The sequence below is a fragment of the Corythoichthys intestinalis genome, chromosome 12, assembly GCF_030265065.1.
Source record: "Corythoichthys intestinalis isolate RoL2023-P3 chromosome 12, ASM3026506v1, whole genome shotgun sequence".
NCBI lineage: Eukaryota > Metazoa > Chordata > Actinopteri > Syngnathiformes > Syngnathidae > Corythoichthys > Corythoichthys intestinalis.
The window spans coordinates 19,474,394-19,501,378 of NC_080406.1; the positions used below are offsets into that span (position 1 = coordinate 19,474,394).

General features: G+C 39.5%; 1 protein-coding gene across 2 annotated transcripts; it reads right to left on the minus strand.

Annotated features, from left to right (window-relative positions):
- On the minus strand, window positions 1–25,249 carry esd (esterase D/formylglutathione hydrolase). Of its 2 annotated transcripts, XM_057851704.1 has the most exons (9): window positions 25,159–25,249; window positions 15,224–15,291; window positions 15,038–15,126; window positions 13,949–14,047; window positions 9,248–9,372; window positions 9,038–9,157; window positions 8,805–8,903; window positions 4,107–4,274; window positions 1–177 (listed from the first exon to the last, which is right to left on the minus strand). In XM_057851704.1, exons 2-9 carry the CDS (start codon window positions 15,289–15,291, stop codon window positions 97–99), a joined length of 849 nt encoding a protein of 282 aa, XP_057707687.1. In that variant the 5' UTR covers window positions 25,159–25,249; the 3' UTR covers window positions 1–96. The 2 variants fall into 2 exon arrangements, with proteins under 2 accessions (XP_057707687.1, XP_057707688.1); XM_057851705.1 differs by lacking the exon at window positions 4,107–4,274.
- Between the last annotated feature and the right edge of the window lie 1,736 nt (window positions 25,250–26,985).

The following is a 26,985-nucleotide window of genomic DNA, read 5'->3' on the forward strand; positions in this document are numbered from 1 at the left end:
TGAAAAAGGAGGACCTTTTATTGTTTAAAACCAGCGATCACACAGTTACATGATTACATGATCAGTGGCTAACTGATTAAACTCTGGGGAAGCTGGTTAGGCGTTGAGGAACTTTGCATGATGCTTGATGTGGTCATTGATGAAGGAGTAGATGAAGAAGTAGCTGTGGTCGTAGCCCTATTGGAGAAAAACGGAAATGGTTATCTCTGCCCTGTAAAATTGGGGAAAAGTCCAGTAATGTTTTAGTGATGCACCGAAAATTCGGTGGCTGATAATTTTTCGTCTAAATGTGACATTTTTCGATTTCGATCCGAAATACTTTTCATTACTGAATTAACATGGTCAAAACAGAATGATATGGCGGTGTATCCAGAAGAGCAAACTATCTGGCCACCCACATCCTTTTTTAACTCGCAAAACTTACTTTTACCAAATTTACAGAGCCTATCATGCACCAGATGTATTTGGCAAGCAAAGGAGCACTTTGGACGGGCAGATTGTGGAGAGCAGTAGTCGTGCTCCTCTTCCTATTGACTGTTAATATAAAGGCTGATGATGTATGCTTCTGCGTTCCGGTGACGGCGGAGCAACATTGCGCATTCGAAGTTCTGCGTCAAGAGAACGCATTGCTCTGTAATTCACCACCATGCCACTAGAGGGGTGTGGCTTTGCCTTTGTACGGTTTTGGGGGACTCTAGTCGAATTCCTTTAGTTCCAACGGAAATGGAAATAGTGTATTTGCAGCAGCAGCAAATCAATACAGTGATCCTTCGCTAGTTCGTACTTCAAACTTCGTGCCCTCTGTCCATGGCGGATCCCCCCCCCCCCCCCCCAATTAAAAAAAAAAAATACAGATGAGCTGTCCCGAGCCGATCGCGTAGTCTCTAGCGCCCTCCCTCTCCCTGCTCAACACGTGGTACACTGGTGTCACTTATTACAGTTAACGATGACTGACAGATTTTGGGTTTGATCTTGCTAGAGCAGTGGTCTCCAAACTATTCCACATAGGGCCGCTGTGGGTCCTGGTTTTTGGTCATACAGATCAAGTACAGACCTTATCACCAGTCTGGTGTTTTGTAAGTGTAATCAGTTGATTGCAGTCAGGTGCTGCTTGTTTTAGTACAAACCACATTGGTTAAAAGGTCTGTACTTGATCGGTATGAACAAAAACCAGGACCCACAGTGGCCCTCGAGGACCGGTTTGGAGACCCCTGTGCTAGAGACACGAACTTCAAAAGCGCTGCATGCGTCAATCATCATTTAACTTGTTAAACAGTTGCTGTGGCAACTCATTGTAAGTGAGCAGCTTGAGTGGATTTGAGTGGACTCACTCAATGAAGCATTTAATAAAGCCAAGTGTTTTTTCTACTCTCTATTCTTGTTTAAAAATAATTCGGTGGGACAGCAACATGTTTAATCATAATTCTTACATTTGAAGTGCTTAAAAACCGTGTATTAAAATTTATATATATATTTTTTAGCTATACTTTGGGGAAAAACTGAAAAACGTCTTACATGTATCGCTTTCCAATGCTTAATCTAAATGAACACCATTTTTTTTTTTTTGCGCTACTTCGCGGTTTTTCACGTATCGCAGTGGGTTCTGGTTTCCATTAACTGCGAAAAATGAGGGATCATAGTATTGAACAACAAAAGTTAATACAAATGTTGAAGTGTACGCGACACAGAAGCGGTGTTTTTGTTGTCATGCTGAACCGGAACCAACGCTCTGAGCGGACCAATCACAGCCCTTCGACGTTCATGTGACGCGCGTCAACGTGACGTGTAGTCAGGATTTTATGGAGGCGTACATCAGGCTACGGCAGGGGTTCCCAAACTATTCCACATCAGGCCGCTGTGGGTGCTGGATTTCTTTCCAAGAAAACAGGACGACACATGTGTACTAATTTGGTGTAGAGCTGTCCCGACTAGTCGACGTCGTCAACGTCATCGATGACGTAAATGCGTCGACGGGCAAAACATACCGTCGACGGGTTAAAAAAAAAAAATTTACATGCGGATAAAGTTTAGAATTGCGGGCGCTCCCGATGCAAGCGGTTGTGACGGACACCCCCAAGGGGGCCGCTGTTATTTCAATGTGACCGGCATTGTCAGATTGAGCAAAGAGGAAGAAAGTGGGCGAGCGAGCGAGAGAGAGGGAGCGAAACAGAGGGAGTGAGATCGGTGAGTTTGGAAAGTGCACGCTGCGCGGGTAGCACGGAGTTCAGTGGCTGCAGCCCCTGCGTTTTTGTTTTGGACAATGAAAGTATCGATAAAGAGCCATCCGACGCCTCTCGGTGTTTTTATGAACGCCGCCGCCCACAACGAGCCAAGTGAATCGCCGGTTCACTCCTCATTATGGCGAGGAGTTGAAAACACCGTCAATTACCAAAAAGGGCAGAATTGGTGACACATGAAAGTGGCATAAAGCCAAAAAAGCGGACCAGAATAGCCAGAGCCTGGAATAATTTCAAGGAAAATATGGAGGGTGCCACTGTGTGTACTCTTTGCTAAGCTGAGCTCGTATACCACAGTAGCACGTCAGCTATGAACGAACACTTGAAGCGCCATCACCCAAGTATATTTTTCCAAGACAACAAACAACAACAAGCTAGCAGATTGTAAGTCCATACAACTTTGTAATGATTTTTTACCTTTATGTGCGTCGTATCAACGTGCATTTTTATATAATAAAATAATTAATGTATATATAATTATATATATATTTTTTTATTATTATTAAATTTATTAGGATCATGGAAGCTCCCACTTGGGGAAAATATATACATACAGTGGAGAGAACAAGTATTTGATACACTGCAAATTGGTTTTCCCATTGACAGTGTATCAAATACTTGTTCTCCTCACTGTACATCCTGTATATACATAATATAATGAAAATATATATGGAAACAGCACTGGCCTGCTTACTGTAATCCATGACTGCACTAATGTTAGTCACTTTATATTATAAAGTATCATTGTGTATATATATTGTCGTATACTATAAAATTAATACTATATATTTAATTTTTGTTACTGTGAGTATGTGTGCCTCTCATTCAAAATAGTTGTAATATTTCAGTGTGCCCTCTACTTTATCTATTTTCAGGTTAAAACAAACAAAAGTTGAACAGTTTTTCCCCTCCCCCAAAAATGCGGAACGCACACCAGAAAAAGCATCTGAACTCACACAAAGTATTCTGAAAATGGTTGTCCCGGACATTGCAATTCATTTTAACATTTAGAACAATATAGACAATGACATACCACAAAAAGAGTAAGAATTGTTTTGACTCCTGTTAAAGAGGTGAAGTCTCAGTGTTTCCGTTTACATTTTTTTTTTCTTTTTGAACTAGTTAATGCCAGCAACATTTGACCTCATTGTTTGTGATTTATTATTGATTTATGTTATTTATTTATACGTTAATAAAGAATGTAGGTGTTCCAAAATGTTTTTTTGTGGATTAATAAGCTTCAACAAAAATTAAATTATTAAAGTAGTATAAAAAAAAATTTTTTTTGTAATTATTAGATTAGTCGACTAATCGTAAAAATAGTCGGCTAACTAATCGGGAGGAAATCAGTCGTTTGGGACAGCCCTAATTTGGTGTTTTACAAGTGTAATCAGTTGATTGTAGTCAGGTGCTGCTTGTTATAGCAGAAACCTCATTTGTTAAACCAAATAGGCCCAAATAGGTCCTTGAGGACCGGTTTGGGAACCACTGGGCTACGGTCTTAAATCGGGTCTGAGTTGACGGCATAGGTCCACCGTCACCGCTACGCAGAAGCATAAGTCAACCTTAAGGGCAACACTGCCATCTATTGGTCATGTTTCCCCTCTCTTTTTCTGAGTTTTTGGCCAAGCCTTTTTTTTTGGTGCATCCCTATCACGTATACTCATTAAATTATTGTAAATACTATGTATTAAAAAGCTTATTTGAATCAAATTACAAAAAATACAAATGAACTTTTTCTATTAACATTTTTAAAATATTCCCATAAAATATATTTGTTTCAAATGAGTTTTTTTTCTCTCAATCATGTATGAATGATGTGCAACGGACTTCAATATAAATGGCATAAGTAAAAGGAAGTGGACTGACGGGCTGCAGGCGGAAGACGACAGGGATCTTCTTCTCTGAGCAGACGGCGATCAGGTTGTCGGGCAGGAGCTGGCTGGCGGATAAGAACTGGTCGTCCTGGCCCTGGTCCAGCAGGATGTCCAGTTGCGGACCGGAGTACTTCGACGCCAGGACTGTGGCGTCGTATGCCTTGGAGGAGGCCGCCACAGGCATGCGTTAGTGTCACGGGCAATTTCACTTGACTCATCGACCGCTGTGGACCACTTTTACTGGTCAGCTGTTATCCACCCGTTTAGTGTCACCATATTCGTAAGGCGTAGCAGAGGGTAATGCCCAGCTTGTCTGTGAAGTTTACAAACCTCACGAAAATTGCATACATTGTGCACTGTAATCCTTTTGGAAAAAAAATTTCCGTTTCTACAGGTATCAGCAAATCTCATTGAATACTTTAGAATGCCACTTTAAACTAATGCACATGCCCAACTGCAAATAATTTCACACACAAATTGTATTATGTAGTGTTGTCCGATAATTTTCTTTTTAAATAGATATTACGTTATTGTCCGATACAGATATATGCGTTAGTGGACTTCACATATTGTGGTGCCCTACTGGATACTTTAATCACGATAAATGTAACAACTTCCAAGATTTTCCAATAAGCATTTTATCAAAAATAAATAAATAAATAAATAAGAGGACAACTTCAACTGAAGTTATACACAAAAAGTGCCTATAATGCACCACTATACTATTAAAATCAAAAAACCCTAACCCTGTTTTTTGGATCAAGTGCAAAGTGCCGATAAGGCACTGCTGTATCACATATGGCTCACACAGTGCTTCTGGCTTAAAATAACAAAGGCACACAGCTTCAGTACAGTGAAAGAGGTATGTAATGAGATTATAATTCATTAATTTTCAATCACTTACTCATTTAATGTTTGCAACACGAAGGCTTCTACATTCACTTTGAAGGCAACATGCATACTGGTCCAAAACTGATCATGATAAACCAATGTCGATATTATCCTATATAATTTGAAAATGCATTTATCGTCCGATATCACTGGGTAGCCGATAGTATCGGTTCTTTTTTTCCCGTAATGATCTTATCTAATGTTCTCTTATCCCGGCTACCTGATAATATCAGACAACTCAAATAAATAATAGGGGTGTGCCATCTTTGGCACCCCACGATTCGATTCAGTTACGATTCAGGGTGCTACGATTCGATTATTGAACGATGATCACGGTTATAGCGATCACAATTATCGATGCATCGTACATTACTAATTAATAAAGTAGCCAAACAAATTTATGTCCGTTATTTAAAATATCCTAATTAGAGCTGTCCCGACTAGTCGACGTTGTCGATGACGTAAATGCGTCGACGGGCAAAACATACCGTCGACGGGTTAAAAAAAATTACATGCGGATAAAGTTTAGAATGGCAGGCGATCACGATGCAAGCGGTTGTTACTGGCAACCCCAAGGGGGCCGCTGTTATTTCAATGTAACCGGCGTTGTCAGAGTGAGCAAAGAGGAAGAAAGTGGGCGAGCGAGCGAGAGGGAGCGAGATCGGTGAGTTGGAAAATTGAGCGGGTAGCGCCGAGTTGAGTGGCTGCGTCCCCCACGTTTTTGTTTTGGTCAATAAAAGTATCCATAAAGAGCCATCCGACGCCTCTCGGTGTTTTTATGCACGCCGCCGCCTTCCTGAGGAGGAAATCTGACGAACCGACGACAACGAGCCAAGTGAATCGCCCGATTCACTCCTCACTATGGCGAGGAGCTGAAAACACTGCCAATTACCAAAACGGGCAGAATTGGTAACACGTGAAAGCGGCATAAAACTAAAAAAGTGGACCGAATAGCCAGAGCCTGGAATTATTTAAAGGAAAATATGGAGGGTGCCACTTTGAGTACTCTTTGCTAAGCTGAGCTTGCATACCACCATAGCACGTCAGCTATGAACGAACACTTGAAGCGCCGACACCCAAGTGTAATTTTCGAAGACAACAAACAACAAGCTAGCGGATTGTAAGTCTATACAACTTTCTAACGATTTTTTAAAATGGAAGTTGCCTTTATGTGCGTCGTATCAACGTGCATTTTTATTTAATAGAATAATTAATACATATATAATATATAATATTTTTTTCACATTATTATTAAATTTATTAGGATTATGGAAGCTCCCACTTGGGTAAAATATATACATATATCCTGTATATACATAATAAAAGTATATATGGAAACAGCACTGGCCTGCTTACTGTAATCCATGACTTCACTAATGTTAGTTACTTGAACTCACACAAAGTATTCAGAAAATGGTTGTCCGGGACAATGCAATTCATTTTAACATTTAGAACAACATAGACAATGACATACCACAAAAAGAGTAAGAATTGTTTTGACTCCTGTTAAAGAGATGAAGTGTTTTTGTTTACATTTTTTTGAACTAGTTAATGCCAGCAGCATTTGACCTCATTGTTTGTGATTATTGGTATTTATGTTATTTATACGTTAATAAAGAATTTAGGTGTTCCAAAATGTTTTTTGTGAATTAATAAGCTTGAACAAGAATTTCATCATTAAAGTAGTAAACAAATAAAATAAAATTTTAAATTTTTTTTAGATAGTCAACTAATCATAAAAATAGTCGGCTGACTAATCGGGAGGAAATTAGTTGTTTGGGACAGCCCTAATCCCAATGATTCAACAGGAACGATGGAAACATGCCCATACAAAAGATAGCTGACCTTGAGATACTTTTTTTCACAAGAGGGTGCAAAAACATTAGCGGTTTCAAAGGCAGTACTTATTTCTCTCAACAATACCATAAAATTTACACTGGTGGAATGAATACCACATTTTCTGGAAACAAACAAAGACCATAAAAATAAGACCATAAGCAATATACTTTGTTGTCACAGATTTCTGTACTATTTCACATGTTTGTAGTGTTACCGCTGTACTTAATCCTGGTTTTAAACGTTCTGCATCTGGAGTAACTTATGTACACCACCAAACACCGAACAACTTGACATGGAAATATATGTTAGCGAAGTAGCTAATTAGCATAGTGCTCAGCGCAGCGCTAACTAGTAGAGGTGTGCGAAATTTCCGATTCTTAGATTATTCGCGATTTGGCCGTGGAAGATTCGAGAACGATTCACAAATATCCAAATTCCAATTATTGAATTATACCAGGTAAAGCGGAAATAAAACACAGTCAGCGCGGTCTTTCGGACGCAATGAGGAACGGACCGAGAGTAAATATCATGTTCAACTCATGCCGCTAGATAAAAATTTTTTTTTTAAAAATCATACCTGACTGCTGCTGACAGCTGCTACAAACAACGGCCAGTTGCTAGTTGCTACAAACATACCGCTACAGTAGATATCATATATATGTAGAACTATATGCAAAATGACAGACGTCGTCGGTGTTAGAACATGTATTATTGAACAGAGATGCGAAATGACAGACTTTCCGGCGTGAGTAAAGAGCCGCCATCTTAAAGCAGTAGACCTCTCTAGAAGGCTCTGTTGTAGCGAACCTAATTAACTTTTTATCTAAAATACTCCTAAATCAGCAGAATCTTGTCTTGAATCTATCTTTAAATGATGAAATAGTTTTAAAACTTAACAAAAGTAGACAGAAGGGAAATTATGGAATAACGGGAGCAATTTTAACAACTTTAACTGTTGATTCACAACATTAAATTAATTGAATGTAGTTTAAAGCTGCTAATACAGAATGGGTACTGGAGTATTTCATTTACTGTTATTTTTGTATATTTGTTTACTGTTATATGTTAACTTGATACTGAAATAGTAGTTTGGTTTAGCCTGAGAGGATTTTTGAACAATTTTGGAACTAATGTACAAAACAAAAAAAACAAAAAAACAAAACAAAAAGGAGGGGGGGCATCAATAATCGTTTTATAATCGAATCAGAGCCTGTGAATCGTAATCATAATTGAATTGTTAGGTGCCCAAAGATTCCCAGCTCTACTAACTAGTAACATCTCAAGACAAAGGGTTCGTGTGCTCTCACCTCTGATAGACTGACACCGGACTTAGCAAAACACTATGGACTTTTTCCAATTAACACGACTTTAACCTACTGCTGGACAACTGAAAGACAAGGAGCAACGAACTATCTCTCTTCCCCTTTCGCTCTAAAAAAAAACTTGCGGACAGGAGCTGCCTGTCTCATACACAAATTTATTTTCCAGTCTTTTGAAAAGCAGTAAATCTCTCACTCAGTAACCGGCAGTATCCATGATAACGTTGTGCGTGCATTCGTTAAAGGTGTCCGGGCGGTAGACGTGTCTTGAATCTCGTTCCGCAACGAGCGGCTGTCATAAGGTTATTAGGGAAAAATCATCGTTTTTGAACCTTTATAAATCGTAATCGAATCGTCACGTCTTGAATCGCGATGCATCTAGTAATCTATTTTTTGGAACTCCCTTAATAATGTAAAAAAATAATAATAATAATTTAATTTCTAATGTCTCAAACATTTAGTTTAATGCTTTTTAAGGCCTGAATTTTGACATGCATTTAATGACTTTTAATGCTCTTTAATGACCTGCATAAACCCTGACAAAGTGCAGTTTTCAGCAAAATATCTCCTCCAAAACATAGCTTATTAATTTAACCACGTCCAAGAGTAGCCGACTTCAGAAGAAGACGAGAACTGCTTACCTCCCAGGTGGTTCGGTCAGGACCGAGGTAGGCGGCGAAGGCTTTCTGCCCCCACGGACACTGCATTGGGTTGCAGATGGGAGCGAACGCAGACACGGCCTGCCGAGAAAAGAAAACTGAGTGACTGAATATCAGGAGATGCCAGAATATTGTTCTAGAGGGTTGTCAGAAGAGAGAAAAGAAGGCATGGTCCTATCAGAGCTGTGTGTCGTCATATAATCAACTAGTGTTACCTTGTACTTTCCAGGGTTCTTGAGGGCACAGATAAGCGCCCCGTGGCCGCCCATGGAATGGCCGCTGATGGACATCCTGTTAGGATCGGCTGGGAAATTGTCGTTTATGAGCTTGGGCAGCTGAGGGCGAGACCAAAAAAAAAACTTGGTCACTACAATGGCTTTTATGTTCAGGTCAAACAAAAGCAAAGTGAAACCCCCTTGTCGCACTTCTTTGGTGACATAGGAGTACATGCGGTAGTTGTTCTTCCATGGTTCTTGAGTGGCGTCCACGTAGAAACCAGCGCCAGTGCCTAAATCCCAGCTGTCGTCTTCACCCTCCACGCCACAGCCACCTGAAAACAACATAGACACAATCTTCAGACGCTCCCAAAATTCAAAGAGGCCCTCAAAACAACCATGAACTTAAAAAATAGCTCAATCAACAGATACACCATACTTTCATTCAAAGGCTCTGGCACAGTTGGTTAGAGGTGGGAATCTTGGGGCACCTAACAATAATCGAATCGTTACGATTCAGAGGTTCTGATTGGATTATAAATCGATTATTAATGTACCACCACCCGCTTTTAATGTTTTGTACATTAGTTCCAAAATTGTTCAAAAAACCTCTCAGGCTAAACTAATATTTCAGTATCACGTTAACGGTTAAAAACAGTAAAATACTCAAGTCTCCATTCTGTATCAGCAGTGTTAAACTATATTTAATTAATGTTGTGAATCAAACGTTAAAGTTGTTAAAATTGCTCCCGTTATTCCATTATTTCCCTAAGTTTTAAAACTGCCGATTTAGGATATTTTAGATAAAAAGTTAATTAATTCGTTACAACAGAGCCTTCTGGAGAAGTAAACTGCTTTAAGATGGCGGCTGTTTACCAACGCCGGCAACTCTGTCATTTGGCATCTAGTTCTACATATATATTATATCTACCGCAGCCGTATGTGGCCGTATGTTTGTAGCAACTAGCAACTGGGTGTTGTTTGTAGCAGCTGTCGGCCGCAGTCGGGAATTACTGTTTTTTTTTTTTTTTTTTTTTTCCCATCTAGCGGCATGAGTTGAACATGATATTTACTGCGTCCCGAAAACTGCGCTGTCTCTGTTTTAGTTCTGCTTACCTAGTATAATTCAATGAACGGAACTTGGATGTTTTTGAATCTTTCTCGAATCTTCCACGGCCGAATCACGTATAATCTAAGAATCGGAAATTTCAACCCCTCTACTGTTGGTATCATATTGTAACCTTTAGCAAAAATTGTAAGTTTTGAAATTACTGCCTAATACGTATTATATCTAATTAACTTTTTAACAATGACTACCCTTTGTTTTAAATGAAATGCAAAATATTTGTACAGTACTAAATTCGCACCATGTTTTCCTTATAGGGGCATAACAAAAAAAAAACTGGTTTAAAGTGCCTGTGACAGCATTAAAAAAAATCTTAAATAGCATTATTATGTTAATTAGAATCATATTTTGAGACGATTCAACTATATACAACAATTTGGCAAAGCGCAGATGACGAGAAATTAGTCTTTTAATCTGCTGTTTAGCCCCTCATGTCATTATAGCACTCTAGCGTCCCCAGCTGGATGATGACTTCGGGAGGGTCACGATTTCATCTGATTTCGAATGCAGCCCATTGAGGGGGAATTATTCGAAACGAGGAAAATGCGACGAAGAGAGCAGCAAAATGTCATTGTTTCAACCTCTCCAATATTTTTACAGGATATTCTTTTTATCTAAGTATTTTTCCCAATTGCTAAATAAATGACAAATAACAGTCTTGTGCTAAATGGAATATGAAATAATAAAAATGCATTTATTCAGTACGACATGGCAAAATTACTCCAGAATGGTCAAAACTGTCAACTTCTTGCACAAAACTACCCCGGACCATGTCACACAACGGCGGGGTTGTCGATTGTCTTCACCAATCAGCAACCCCTCGGGGGCGAGCAAATTACAGCTCGTCGTTCCCCTGCAGCGGGCAGGAGAGCTCGTTTGCCGGGGAAGCAGCTGGAGAATGACCGCCATACAAACCGGCCGACGTCGGAGAAGCGCGTAGCTGCCCGAGCCCAACCCGAGGATAGTGGTCTATTGCCAGGCACACTAAGATGGCAGAGGGGGCTGGAAGTCGGGACGATACGGAGGACCGCACGAGTATAAGCTGAGTATCGCGCTTTCCCAGCGGACACGCAAAGAGGACCGAGGGGGGTGTGCAACAAGCCACTGGTCGTCGGCCGAGTGGCGTTCTCGGTGGACAAGGAGCATTGTCAGCCACAAAATGGAAGCCACCTCGTTATTAAAACGTGTGCCACGATCCCAGTATTTGACATGATATAAAACACGTAGCTTACTCACTTCCTCGTCGGTCCAATGGTCACACAGTTGTCGGACTTGTTTGGGCCATTATCTGCAGAGAACGGGCACTTTTTGAAATGCAAAAAGGCTCACACGCCTCTCCCTGGTGCAGCAACAAAACCCTGCAGCACATTTGGCTGGCGTGATGCGAAAAATAAACGAATTAATCCGCAAAATCAGCTGAATCCGCAGTCCATCTGTATGATGTAAAGCAACGCTGTATTGTGAGATGCTGACCCGGGTGACGTTACATTCGCATTCCTCCTCAATCCTGGAAGTTATTCATTTTCATGGCGCAGAATTAAAAAAAAAAAAAAAGAATATATAATTCGATCACTTCCACACACATCCAAGCCGTCCATTTCATTCAGGAGCATAAAATACTGCGTGAAATATGAAATAAACATGCTTTTTTGCTGTCATAAGCACATTAAAGTGCATGTGACACGAAAAAGCATGTTTATTTCGTAATACACACGGTATTTTATGCTCCTGAATGATATGGACCGCTTGAATGTGTGTGGAAGAAATCGCTATATTTATTTAGTTTTTTTAATCCTGTGCCATGAAAATGAGTGACTTCCGGCTTCAGTCTTGCATTGAGGAGGAGGGCGTTGTGACGTGTACGGTTGAAGGCGTCCTCTTCACTCTACACCCGTAATGTTGTGTATGAGAAGGATGAAGGATTCAGCTGATTTTGCGGATTAATACGTTATTTTTTGCATCACGCCAGCCAAACGGCTGCAGAAAAATCTTCCTCTAAGAGGGAGAGGCGTATGCGCCTTTTTGGAGTTTCAAAAGGTTCCCATTCACGTGCATATTGGCCAAAACAAGCCCTACTACTATGGGACCATTGGACTTACGAGGAAGTGAGTAAACATCTTGTTTTGTATTATGTCAAATACAAATACAGCGATTACCAAGCAAACACTACAAACTTTCTTTAAATAAAGGACTACTTACATTTACTTACATGTAAAAAGCTCTCCTCATGCACATTAGCTGCACGTTAGCTGCACAACAACTGCAGCTGCCCTCCTCCGGGGAACGAGCTGTAAACTGCTCTCCGCCGGGCGGTTTGCCGGTCCACGAAGACAATCGACAACCCAGTCGTCATGTCAAATAATCCGGGCTAGTTATGTGTGATTTTCCGCTTCGAAGACTTTGAAACATCACCCGGTTCGGGTTAGCATGTCGGCTAGCTGTCACGCCTCTTGGTTTGTTTACATTCTCCGAAGCCGGGGAAGGGAAATGACATATGTCCGATTTAGGTGTCATAAAATATCGTTCGGGAGGTGCGACAGCAAAGGTGAAGTCGACAGTTTTGACCATTATGGAGTAATTTTGCCATGTCGTCCTGAATAAGTGCATTTTTATTATTTCATATTCCATTTAGCACAAGACTTATTTGTCATGACCATGCCATTTATTTAGCAATTGAGGAAAATACTTGGATAAAAAGAATATCCTGTAAAAATATTGAAGTAAAGAGACAGAAACAATGACATTTTGCATCTCTATTCGTCGCGTTTTCCTCGTTGTAAATAGTTCACCCTCGACTGGCTGACTGGTCCTTCTCAAGCCATTTATTTAGCTATTGTGGAAAAATACTTGGATAAAAAGAATATCCTGTAAAAATACTGGAGCAGAGAGACTGAAACAATGACATTTTGCGGCTCTCTTCGTCGCGTTTTCCTCGTTCTGAATAACTCCCCCTCAATGGGCTGAATAGTAAAACCGATGAGCCCAGTCTCCCGCTGACGTCATCCACCTGTTGGGGACGCTAGAGCCCTATAATGGTAGGCGTGGCTAACCGGCAGATTAAAAGACTAATTTCTCGTCATCTGCGCTTTACTAAATTGTTGTATATAGTCGAATCGTCTCAAAATATGATTGTAATTCACATAATAATGCTATGTAAGACTTTTTTTTCTCCTGTCGTATGCTCTTTAAGGGGACATGCCAACTAACGATGTGTAAATACTAGAGTTGTACAATCATGACTTTTTAACAGATATCGCAACGTTTTCCAACTCCACTCCTGCGGTCGTGGACTTAACATATTATGACTAACTGTAATGTGATGCCCAGTTGGATGCTTTAAGAATGATAAATGTAACAACTTCAAGGTTTTCCAATTAAACATTCGGTGAAAAATAAGAACGTCAAACGAAGTTATGGAAAAAAATGCCTACATTGCACCACCATGTTTATTGTTGAAATTAAAATGGGGGGAAGGGGGGGTGAGTGGTCAGTAGTCCTGTTCAATGCTGTTGGTTGCAAATAAACCATTGGAAACCCCAACTCTCGATCCACCTCTTTGCAGTAATGGTAAGTCCAGCATCTTTTTTTTTTTTTTTCCCAAGTATTTTTTTTTTTTTTCAAGTATTGACGTAAGTTTCAACTTTAACGGTGAAAACTGACTTGCGCGGAAATTCTGGTTATGTAGGAACGGAATTTGTTCGAAACTCGAGGACTCCATGTATATATAACAGTAGATAAAATAAGATTTGGAAACAGTCGTTGCCTGCGTGTGTGTGTCACCATACGCGGGCTGGTGTCCGGTGCAACGATGATGATGCCGTTCTCCTTGGCTGCCAACTGACTTCCTGCCTTGGTGATGAAGTTCTGTTCAGTGCACGTCAGGCCTGTGAAATACCAAAGAACCTTTTACAACCCAGAAAAAAAAGCTGTCCTGTGTCTTTGGCAGTATTTCAGCACCAATGACTGGAATTGGGAATCCCTTTTTGGGAAAAGAAAATCGCTGGAGGGCCAAAAAGTGGCTGAATCTAATCAAAAGATTAAATTTGCAACACCGAGTATGCCTTTTTAAACTCGTAACAGTATGTTTGTAGTGCAAGGTAGCTGTTTAATCCTTAATAGTGGCTTTTGGGTAATTTAACTTTAACATCATTAATTATCATTACGTAATTATTTTGTCGTATTAATTATCAATGAATTTTATATTTTCATCACTAAATACATTTATAAATTCATAAAATATTAACACTAAACTAGAAAATGCTATTTCTGGAGATATTGTGTGGGATGCTTTAATCTGCTGGTTAGTAAACTGCAGGTCACTTACTGTTGATTTTGGGTTTTTTTTTTTGGTTTTTTTTTTTTACATGGCATTTAAAAGAGTGCCCTGTAAAGGGTTAATTCATTAACAACGATAGACGTCTAATCCATTTAAAAAGAGGAGGGCTAGCATTAGAAATGGATTGGACGGCTAGTGCTATCAATAGCAGCCAATGAGTTAAAAATAGGAAAAATAAACTGATGTCCATCAAAATACATTTCACAGAAGTTCAAATATTATTATATATTAAAAATATATTAAATATAAATACATATATATGTATATATAAATATATATATATATATATATATATATATATATATATATTTAAATACAATATATACAAATATATTAAAAATGTATCCATATCTGTAAAAACAAAAAGGTTGTCAAGATTTAAAGCAAAATGATTTAAAATAAAGTAAACCGATTAATATTGCTGTACTTCTTCATACCACTAAAGGGAGCCAGCATTCCAGATTTAAAAAACGACTATTTAACCAAGTCAGCAGAAAGGCAATTTGGAGTACCAATTCATTTTGACGAGGGTGCAAACCTGAGAGCCAGTACAGGACGGGACATTTGTCAGTCTCCGCTTTGGGCGGCAGGAAGACAGCAAATTTCATTTTGCACTTCAGCTCCACGCTGTAAAAAAAAAGCAAGAACAACCAAAAAGTAGCTCTGGTTTACTACCCCAGAAAATGTTTTTTAAAACATGCATACAAACATGCTCAGCTTTCACCTGTCATGTTCAAAGACTTTCTGGAAACCTCCTGCACACTTGTTGGACGACACCTGAGTGAGCGCCATCTAATAGTGGAGAAGAGCACAACAATAATAAAGAGCAAAATAATGGCATAAATCAGGGGTCCCAATCTGCCGGGCCGCGGACCGTTACCGGTCCGTGGCGCATTTGCTACCAGGCCGCACAGAAATAATAATTTATTAATGTCCGCATTCTGGCCGAGGTAACCCTGTGCCCCTGTTTAACACATAGATTAGAATGTTTATGTTGATTAGAAATCCATTGATTGGACTGCTAGCAGTACATCTCGTTTTGTGTATATAATATATCTATGGGTGCTTGTCCTCGATAATAACGTATTACAAGGCCGCGAGCGCAGCACATTTGTTCCCGGAAATAATTAGCCCCCACACGAGCGTAGATGACTGGAAAACAGACATCTTTGGAGATATTTTTTACGGCGAAAAGGGCACCTGACGAGCCAGAAGATGAGCTTTCAACCTCGAAGACCCACGAACTGCGAAGGAGTGGATTCGTGACCCGTTTGTGAATAAACCGAGTGATTCGAGCATGTCTGTGCAACAGGAGGATCAGCTTGTAGAGATCGCAAATGACGGCGACCTTAAATGTACATTTTTAACAAAAACTCAATCGAGGTTCTTGATTAAAGTCATTCCGGAATATCCTGACATAGCTATGAGAGCATTGAATTAAAAACCTTGCTACAAGGGTTGTTCCGATTTTTTGCTCCCGATCTGATCCCGATAGTTTTAGTTTGAGTATCTGCCGATCCCGATATTTCCCGATCAGATTGCTTTTTTTTTTTGCTCCCGATTCAATTCCAATCATTCCTGATAATTTTTCCCGATCATATACATTTTGGCAATGCATTATGAAAAAAATGAATAAAACTCAGACAAATATATACATTCAACATACAGTACATAAGTACTGTATTTGTTTATTATGACAATAAATCCTCAAGACTGCATTTACATTATTAACATTCTTTCTGTGAGAGGGATCCACGGATAGAAAGACTTGTGACTTTGTGTATTGTGACTAAATATTGCCATCTAGTGTATTTGTTGAGCTTTCAGTAAATGATACTTTCAGTAAATGATACTGAAAGCTCAGGCCCAAATGCATGATGGGAAGTGGAACCATGACTGAGCGTAGTGCTACCAATTGATATATCTTCTCTGCATTGGGAAATAACATAAGGTGTTAAGAAAAAGATCAAATGCTTCCCCACATTGATTCCCGTGATATTTCTTATCATAGGGAGAAGGATAGTAAGGGATAGTATTTTTAAGTTCTAGTTAAGTTTTAAGTTAGCCTAAACTGTAAGTCCTGTGGCCTATACTACGAAGCCGGTTTTCTGGCTTAGCAGGGTAACTTCGAGAGTAACTTTATCACGTGCGACGTAAGTTCGCGGCTATGCGAGACTACGAAAGGTGGATATGTTGGAACCGAGAAGTGTTGCCATGGCAACACACGCCACACGCCAAACCTGGTCGTGTCAGAGTTAGATCTTGCTTAACATCAGGATTCCAATTAACCACGCTCTATTTAAACAGCACCCCTCCGCGGACGTGTCCTCCTGACAATGACAGCGTACTTGGACGACCCATACGACATTGGCGCGCGGATTGTGAGGGGCTCTCTCCGGAGGGCACGGGTATTTCGGGACCGCCAAAATTCGCTGGCGTACCCGGAAGATGTTCTCCATGAAAGACATAATTTCAAGTGAGGAAATTCTTTACCTGTTCCAACTGATCGAGGCGGACGTCACTAACGTAACCCGCCGAGTCAGGCCCTCACAACCGCGCAGCTTGTGTGCCTGTCCGTGCGCTCTTTTGCCAGGAACAATATATGTATTCCATGAGTCCATCGGTGATGCTGAATATCTGCGTAAGAACACTGTATGCCGTGCGATTCGGAGTGGGGTATGGAAACGCTTCAAATTGATTGTTGAAATCGCTGAATGTAAACGAATGCGGAGCTTTGCTCTCATACAAGAAATATATTTAACGGACTTTCCAGCGTTATTTCGTTGTGTAAATATTTATAATAATCATAGAAATATGTAGACTATTTAAACATTGAGAAAACTTGCGTTTTTTTCTACCAACTCGAAGAGATTAAATTGTCAAATCCACTGATAGGACAGACGCACAAATATAAAAGATATAAATGTTTATTGAATATGCATCTTACAGTCTTGTTTGTCAGCGAAAATTCGTTACAAAAGACGGGCTTTAATTTACGCAACAACGCATGGCATCCCCGCATTTTCTTCTTCTCCTGAGTCCTCACAAATATAACATAAAATTTTGGGAGGGGGCGTTGGGCTTGGGCCTACAAATCAAGTTGATTGATCGGACTCGGGTCGGGTCGAGCTGGATTTTTTAGGCCCAAACTAAAAAAAAGAACATACGTATTCATACAGTCAAGGAGACTAAACATACAATCATCCTGCTTCATGTGGTGATGCGCGATAAATTATTTCTTACTGTTAACGTACCAAATCTTCTTTTATTGTCCTGACAGCAGGCTTTATTTCTTTTCATGGACATAAGTAAACTGGCATATTGACGCATTCACAAATCACACGATCTGTAAATTCGCTGTCAACAGACCCGTCGCGCTCAACTCGCCGAATCGGTGTTGGATTTCGCGGTGAGGGTGGATTTTAATCATCGCGCATTCCTCCTCTGTGAAGTAAGGTGCCCGTGCCATCGTCACAAGTAGTGTTTGACTCTGCTCTCCGCCCCCTTTTATGTGAACGCGCAGTAACTCTGACTGGGTTGACACAGGTTCGACTAATCAACCTCATAATCAGCGTCGTAGCACCGATTGATCACAAACTAGACAACCAGGTTTTGTCAACTCCGGTTACCCGCTGGTAAACTGGATTACTTCTGGGGAGGTCGAACTCGGTTCGTAGTATAGGCCACTGATTGGATTTAGAGGTTTTGCAGTGTTCAAAATAAATGTATGATACCTGCTGTATTGAGGCACATTAGGGACCAGTGCTACTGTGTGTTTTATCCAGCAATGACTACTGAGCTAAAATTGACAGTTAATGGTAAATGCTAAATGGACAGTGCGTACTTATATAGCACATTATCTACATTGTTACCATGCCCAAAGCGCTTTACATTAGCACACATTTAACCTTTCACGCACACATTCACACACCAACGGTGCTGCTGCCATGTTAGCTTTATTAAGTTTTTATTTTACACCCTCATCACTCTACAACGCTATGTTTTCACAGATTAAATAAAGCCTGTTAGCCACACATCAACAATGGTCATAATTAATAGAAACCTAGCCCACCGCAGGGCTAACGCTACGTGAACGAGTGACAGTAACGTTAATCATATTTATTCGCGCTGAGAAGTCTACTGCTTTAAGATGGCGGCTGTTTACTAACGCCGCCGAGTATGTCATTTCGCATGTAGTTCTACATACATGTGATATCTATGACACACATCAGACGCTACCTGCTACCACCGTAGTACCATCATCCTGGCGTAGTTTTTAGCAACGTCGGCGTAGTTTGTAGCGGTTGTCGGCTGCAGTAAAGTTTTTATTTTTTTATTGCTTCTTCCTATACGCACGTGACGTCAGAGCGTTGTCCCGCATTAAAAGTAGTCCGGGCAAAACGTAATGCTTAGAGCTGGCAGAATTAAACGATTCCTCGAGGTGAATAAAATTACTCGGATCAGTTTTTAAACTTGATTTACTCGAGTATTCGTTTCAGCTCTAGGAGTTTAGCCTCAAATGGTATAAAAAAAAAAAAAAAATGAGGATCTAAGTACAACAAAACAACAATTGGCTAACTTGCATAGTAAAAGTCCGCTAGCCTAAATGCTATAAAATGCTTAACAAATTGTTCAAACATGTATTCCCACAAAAACAGCTAAATATACTAGGGCTGAAGCTATCGATCATTTCAGCAGTCAATTGATCTATCAACTAGTTAGTTCGAATAATCGAGTAATCGGATTAGGAACATTTAATGCGTTGCTGAATAAATTTTAGGAGATGTAAAACATAGGCTTGCAAGATTGCACTTTCATAAGAATGAATACAAAATTCCTGAGTGTTTCTTCAAACTATGCAGAATTGCACTTTAACTTTAAAAGAAATTAAAATGGCTGATCTTGGCCTCAAACGGTAAAAATATATAAATAAATGCGGATGTAAGTACGATAAAAGAACAACTGGATAACTCGCATAGCAAAAGTCCGCTAGCTTAAATGCGATAAAATGCTAACATTTTTTTTTCTTTCAAAAACACAACCCCCCCCCCCCCAAAAAAAGGCTAAATTTACCTATAAAACTAAATTACGAATGCAAATAAAAAAAAATATATAAATTTGCTCAAACAAAAACTTACCTTATGTTGGTCTTAACAGGGAGCAGCTGGATTCAGCCGTGTTAAATAAGTTATGTCATATTCATTGTTGCCACTAGCGGGAAATGTATCCACCCAAATGAATAAAACTAAATGCAAACACTTTCTAAAGAAAGCATTACAACGCCACTGTAATTAAATGAATACTCGAGTTAATTGATTAATCGTTGCAGCTCTAAAATATACCTATGGACTAGAGCAGGGCGGTAAACCGAAAATTTACCGGCACCGAAATTCTTGACGATGATCGATGTAATTTTGACCATGACGGTAAATTCAGTAATTTAATAAAACAAGAAAATATAGTCTTTTTATCCCGCTTTGACTGTGTTGTTCGGCAATGTTCATTCCCCTTTACGAAAGCAGAAAGTGTGCTTACGTATTGAATCACGTTGTTATCAGGAAGCCAAACAAACAAGAGCCCTGTGGCTAACGCTAGCGGCTAACGCTACAAGCAAACGTGATGGAGTGTGGCTTAAGGGAGGTTCGCCAAACTTTCACCCGACATTAAATAGACTCTTGGCGGCATCCAGACAGGCTTTCACCCGCTGTCCTCCCTTGTTCTCACGATTTCCAAAGAGGATGCTTTCAATTCTTTCTACTAGTAGCCAAGCCACAGGTTAACGCTAGTGGCTAACGCTAGCGGCTAACGCTACAAATAAACGTGATGGAGTCGGATAGCGGCTCTAACCTTGGCAAAACAGCTGAACTTAATGAGTGGATTGGGCACGGACTGCATCTAGCAATTAGTATGTCACGTTATTGTGCATCTCTGTCTATGTGTGATTTCTGATGGCTGTTGTGATAGTAAAGCATTCAGCATAAAGTACAATCCAACAGTGAAAATTTTAATATGACTGTTTAATGGCCCCAGCTATTTTTCTGTATGTGCTTAATGGCGTACCGCACGCAGGCTATTTTTAGACCGTGACGTCGCATCGTAAAGCGGAAGTAAAGCCGAAGTGGGACATTATAGACCCGCCCTCGCATAGACAAACGTAAAAAGTGCTACTTTTCGCCGGTAATCTTTCAAAAACCAACATGCCGATCACGCATTGCTTTTTTGGAACTTGTAGAAACGACTCTAGACATTACGACCATGAAGGATGTTTTCTTCATACGTTCCTGGAAACCAAAAACTCGGGAGGAAAAAATGTGAAGACCGAATCAACTTGCGCGGACTTTAACACCAGCTCGGCGAATCCATTCACGTTTCATATGCAGTAAACATTATGTTGGGTTGGCATGGTCTTTCAGAAGACAATGAGGTAAGCCATTTTTATATTTTTAACTTATTTTTTTAGCGTAACGTTGTGCCGTACTGCTTGTCTGACAATGAATGACCTGAAAAGAATTATAATGGTATCTGACTGCCACTGTTACCGTTTCTGTTATATATATATATATATATATATATATATAAAAACAACTTTAGTAAGGGGGGAGTGTAAATAAATTATAGGATTAAGATGTGTTATCAATGAAAAAATAAAAGTGTTCGTTGGCTGTCACTGAGTAGCATTTGCGATCGCTACACAAAGCTAACTAAATTACCCCCAAGAACGGTAAGAGGCGTAGGACAACCAGAGGATATGTAAGAAAGACAGGGCTGATGGTAAAGGATAGCTTGTTGAAACGGGAGAATGTCATTGTCAGTCGCGTCGATAAAAAAGCTAAAGCTATGCTTAGGTCGGCTCGTTTTTTTCGTCTTTTTCAGCCTTCGACACTAAAGCCATCTCTTTAACTGAATATTTTTATGTTCTTCCACATCTATGCCAGTCAATTTGGCACCAGGCACATCATTTTCGGAGAGAATTGGTAGGTTTAGCGCTGTAAACGTCTCCTTCGTACACGAGTTCCATTCATTTCCTATTAGGGACAAACGATGGCTTGTCCTCGGTTAGCAACGGTAGCTAATGTCATGAATATTAATGAGCGGAAGTGACGTGTTGCTTGCGGTACGCCATTCTGTGTCATTAGATCAATACAGCTTCAATGTGTGTGTGTGTGTGTGTGTGTGTGTGTCTGTGTGGGGGTTCATGTGTGCTTGCATGTTTTAAAAAAATGCACTGGGGAAAAAAAAACAATCCCTGAAGTAAACACTTGTGTTAAGTAAATATGTCACAGCAGCCATTAACAAAAAGTTGTCTTTTTGAAGTGTACTGTTCAAGCATAAATTATTTGTATTACAATGACATGTTTGCACAGGCATATTGATTTTGACAATGTACATTGTTCAAGCCATACAAGCCATTATAAATGTTCAAACTTGAATTCTTATTGTTTACAATAAATTTTTGTATACTTAATGTTTAGACTGCATGTACAATTGTTAAACATATTAAATTGAAAGCTGTTATATAAATCAACAAGAAACGGTTAATCTGTATTTCATGCATTGATTCAGATTTTCAAATTATATAACAGTCCGCTTGGGCGAATTTATCGTCATTTATCGTTATCGAGGTAAATCTGCTCAATTTACCGCGATACATGCTTAACTCATTTGCTCCCGGAAACGTATAAATACGTTCTATTTTTAAATGCTTAACTGTCCCAGAAACGTATTTATACATCTTTTGCGTTTTTTTTTTAATAAGAAGCATATATACCTTACACTGTATCTGAGAAACAAAGAACAACACTCCAAACCCCTTTTAAAGCAATAAAACTGGCCACTGGAGGGCAGTAGCGCATTTTGCAAGACCAGGCAACCCGATTCAACAGCAGTGAACGGCCGGGCAGCATGGTCGGAGTGCTGCCGGCACAATGCCAGGCGGCGCTCCGACCGAACAAAACAATGAGAGGAAAAACTGCGCAAAACGAGTGAGACCCTCAGTAAAGCGGCTCGCCAAGCAGACCCCGCAGAAACGCAAAAATAATCCATCTTTGTGAGACAGACAACGATGAGGGAAAAGTTTACACGGCTGACGTGGCGACAACGGCGTCATCTCGGCGACAAACCGTCATCTCTCAGTAGTCGTGTGTGAATAAATTGTTACTTTGCTATCTAAAGCTCTATTTGTCTGGTTATTCATGGTATTTTGTAAAAGGAAAACATTATTCAGATGTTTGGAATGTAACTAATGCAAAAAATAGCTTTGTTAAAGTCAAACTTATGTTTGAAATGTATGCGTTTACAAAAAGCTAATTTTCTCCATTTTTTCATCAGAAATTGGAAAATTGCTCAAACTAAGCCATTTTCTAATGCTGATTTCTAAAGAATGGAAAAAGATTTTTTTTTTTCTGCTGAAAGAAGAGAGTCTAACCTTTCTTTTGGTGGGTTCCATGTTTATATAGACCCTACCCACCGACGTCACAAAATCACGTGCTCGCTGTATGGTTCCGCCCCCTTGTCCGTCATTTTGTGTCTGTATTATCAATGGTCTCAATTGATCGAGCAATTTATAATGCATTTCATGGAAGACATGCTTTTCATGCTTTCGGATGCCGTAAACTCACTTGATGCGTTGCATAAAAGGCGTTATGTGGAAAAGCTTCAGTTTATCCATTCGCCAGATCCATATTTGATGCCTAAATCGATGTTTTTCGACCCGCTGTCTCCGCCGTATTTGCCTGACATCTGCTAGCTACCCTGATATGTACAACTATCTTGTCCACACAAAATCAGCCTATTCTCACGAAAGTTTGAAAAACTTTAAGAGCTTGGAGGCTTATAAATACTTCGTTGCTGGTTGGGTGAAACAGGTCCTCGTCCACGAAAATTCGGCAGGAATCTATCTTGTGCTTGGAAAGGTGAGTTACGAAATTTTCAATTCAAAATCTTTTGTTATTGCTAACATCCACTGTCAAGTCTAATGTATTTCATGTCGTTTGTCAATGGAGTTAGGGCTTTTAATGTTTATATGGTTTAGCGATAGCACTCTCACTACATACATACGTGTATGTTGTCGGCGATTAGCCTAGCAATGATCTTAATTGTGGTTGTCAGCCCAAAACCCTCTAAATATATATTAAATGCATCTTACCAGATATAAAATGACTACTACATAATCTGTGGTAATCGTTTGGAGCCCAGTTTTCTCGTCGAATTGCAGCAGCCCATCTCGCTCTCTTCTCTCCGGGTCTCTCGGAATCCGGTAGACCTTCAAGTCTCTCCGTCTTCTCCGTCTATCTTCTCTGTTATTGCAACCGACCGCCACACACGCCTTCACCATTTTGATTATTAATGTTAACGAGCAGAAAAACACGTCGTAAATAGGAGGAATGTACGTAGCCGTAACAGGTAAACATGATGTGTTGACGGACAAATGGGCGGCACCAGTCAGGAGGAAGGAGTTGTGACGTCACGTGGGTAGGGTCTATAGCAATGAAACAGAATTTTCTGTGGGCCTTTCAAAATCAGTCAAAATCTGGAAAAAAACAGCCGGGAGCGAAGGGCCTTGCTCTGGTGAAAATGGCTGGGAGTGAATGAGTTAAGGCCATATCGCCCAGCCCTACTATGAACTAAATAGCAAATGCATAAAAAAAAAAAAAAAAAAAAACATTGGCTCAAACAAAACTTACCTTATGTTGTTCTTAACGGAGCCGCTGGATTCAGCCATGTTGAATGAGTTATATTCACTGCCAATTGCCAAATCAGTAAAACTAAATGCAAACACTTTCAAAACTAACAACGACTCTCTCATTAAACGAATACTCGAAGCAGCAAAATTTGATTCAAAGCTTTTTTCTAACCGAATTACTCGAGTTAATCCATTAACCCTTGCAGCACTAGTTGTAGCCCTCATACATTTTAAAAACTCGATTCTTTTAAACCCGATTCTGACCCTCTAACAAATGGAAGGATTTCGAATTGGTCCTTGCATCCTTTGATTTATGAAAGTGACCCTCAGAGAAAAAACTATGGACACCCCGGGTCTATGGTATGGCCAGTAAAATTGAAAATGATTCAATAAAAACTGCCTGAGAAATTGAGATTTTTGGTGTTTTGACTTGTCTAGCATTAATTGTGACCTTGACCTTCGACACACACCTTTACGCTTTGACAGGTGCAATGCCATGAACTCAAAGACTCAAACCCTGTAGTCCACGTGTGAATGGTTCATGCCCAAAACAAAATAGATTGCAGAGTTAAAAACTTAGTCTGTTTAAAAATAAAAAATAAAAAAGGGAAGAAAAGAAAGAGAAATGGAGTTACAAATCCAAACAGTTTACTAGTTTGCAAACGGATGGAATTACATCAATTTGCAAAGCAAAAGAAAAGCCACGCCACCACAGCATTGTCGTGAAATGTTTGCAGAGCGTGGCCAGCGTCGAGTATTCCCGACAAGCAGGTGCACGTTGAGAAACTATGAGAAACGTAACGGCGTGTTTCCATTATGAGTGTTGCGTACAGTGCACTACTAAAGTTGGACTCAGTGTTCTGACAGTGAACAGTTAGCTGAATGAGTGAGGAGATGCCATCCCGTTCGGAAAAGACGTTCAACATTCTTTTTTGAATGTTGGTGGTCAGACACACGGACAATTAGCTAAAACGTACCTTCAAAAAACGGAGTATTTTGTCGTCTTGTTAATTTTTTGCTTCCAAATGTCCGCCTGCAGTTTTGCTCCAGCCACAGTCCACAAGTCCGCTGTGCAAACAGATATCATATAAATAACACTAGATATCAAATTGCACTGTAAACCAATGAAGACAGGCGTTGTCGCTTGTTGGCCATTTTGCGTCGGAGTCAGTCACTAAGCATACCTGAAATAGATCAGATTTCAAGTGATTTTAAAGATGATTGGTTCTACATAAAAGTAAAAGATGTTGTAAATTTACTACACACTTAAAAATAAGTTATAGGTTGTCGTTTGGGGGGGGGGGGGGGGGGGTTCCGGTACATTCAACATCGAGTCTGAATTATAGTCCTGTTAATGCGGCTTTTTATTAAAATAAACTGTGGGCATAAATCTAGCTAGAATTTAGCAAATCAAAAATATTTAAGTTAAAATATTCGCTCTCTTTACGTCCGCTTTAGCAAGCTTAACAGAGACGTCTCTCGACGCAAGATGGCCGGCAGTTACTTACTCCGCCATAAGTCATCTAGCCTCGTATGTGATCTGTGTGGATTTGCAGCGCAGCGATATCTAAATACTTCATAGATATCAAATGCATATAGTATCAAATCTATGTAGTCGCCATCTGTGAGGCTAGATGACTAAAGGCGGATTGGGCGGCGTAGGTAACGGGTTGCCATTTTGCGTCGGGCTCTACTGCAGCGGATGTAAAGTGAGTGAATATATCCACTAAAATACTTGTAACTTGCTGAGTTTAATTTAGTTTCTTTTTCTTTTCGTCTAGATGGATTATGGTGGAGTGAGTAATTGCGGTCATTTCTTGCATCAGAGCTCTTTTAGCTGACCTAATGTGAGTGATTTTCTCCATTAAAATAATCTTAACTGGCTGAATACTTAACATATTTACAAACTGTTTGGTTTATATCTAACTGTATGAACGTGGCTATGATTCATCCAGGATGTAGAAAATAATTATTGTATTATTTATCGGATTTATTTTAAGTATGCAGTAAATTTACTGCATCTCTGGCATTTACGACAGCTTCAAAATCATTTCGAAATTGAACTGATTGAATTGATCTTGACTGTAACTATTTAAAGGCACGCGTCCCCTATGTTATTTTATTAAAACGACCGAAAAGTGACGAAGACCATCAAGATAAATTTAAAGCACGCATCAGACATCTGTCTGGATGTTGTGATGACGTGTTGTACGTACAGATTTGAGCCAGCAGATAGCAGTAGAGCGTTTTTTTAAACGATGTCTTCAAATTGAAAAATAACATACATATGAATCAATTAAATATATTTTCATATGTTTAATATAATTATTCCTTGGTAAAATGTAAAAAAAAAAAAAAAGAAAAAGAAAAAGAAAAAAAAAAGAGTTTCAGTTAGATTTGAAATTATTTATTGTGAATTTTTAAATTGAACACTTAATTCTATTTTTTTTTTTAAATGTTTGTTTGACTGCTATTTGCACCCCTAAAAGTGAACATCAACAACAACAAATGCGCTCCTCCCAAATCTGAAAAATCTTGAGGTAATTTTGGATCAAGACAGAGCTTGCAGACTGGACTTCAAAAAGATACAGTAATTTCATTGAAATTAACCAACCAATCATTTGAAATGGATTTTTTTAAAAATTGCAAAATACATGTATAAATTATTTAATGGTTTAATATTTAATCAATTTAATAAATACATAGCAATTTGCCAATTACTGAAGGAGATTTCAAAATGAACACAATCATACAAAATGTGTGTACACATTTATTTGTTTAAGAAAATTTCATTTTTGAATTCT

Coding starts and splice junctions, on each gene's coding strand:
- esd (XM_057851704.1), bottom strand. CDS start 15,291: ATGGCGCTCACTCAGGTGTCGTCCAACAAGTGTGCAGGAGGTTTCCAG. Junction 14,048..15,037: donor CGTCCTGTACTGGCTCTCAG/GTTTGCACCCTC, acceptor GGTATTTCACAG/GCCTGACGTGCACTGAACAG. Junction 4,275..8,804: donor CTGACCGAACCACCTGGGAG/GTAAGCAGTTCT, acceptor GCCTCCTCCAAG/GCATACGACGCCACAGTCCT.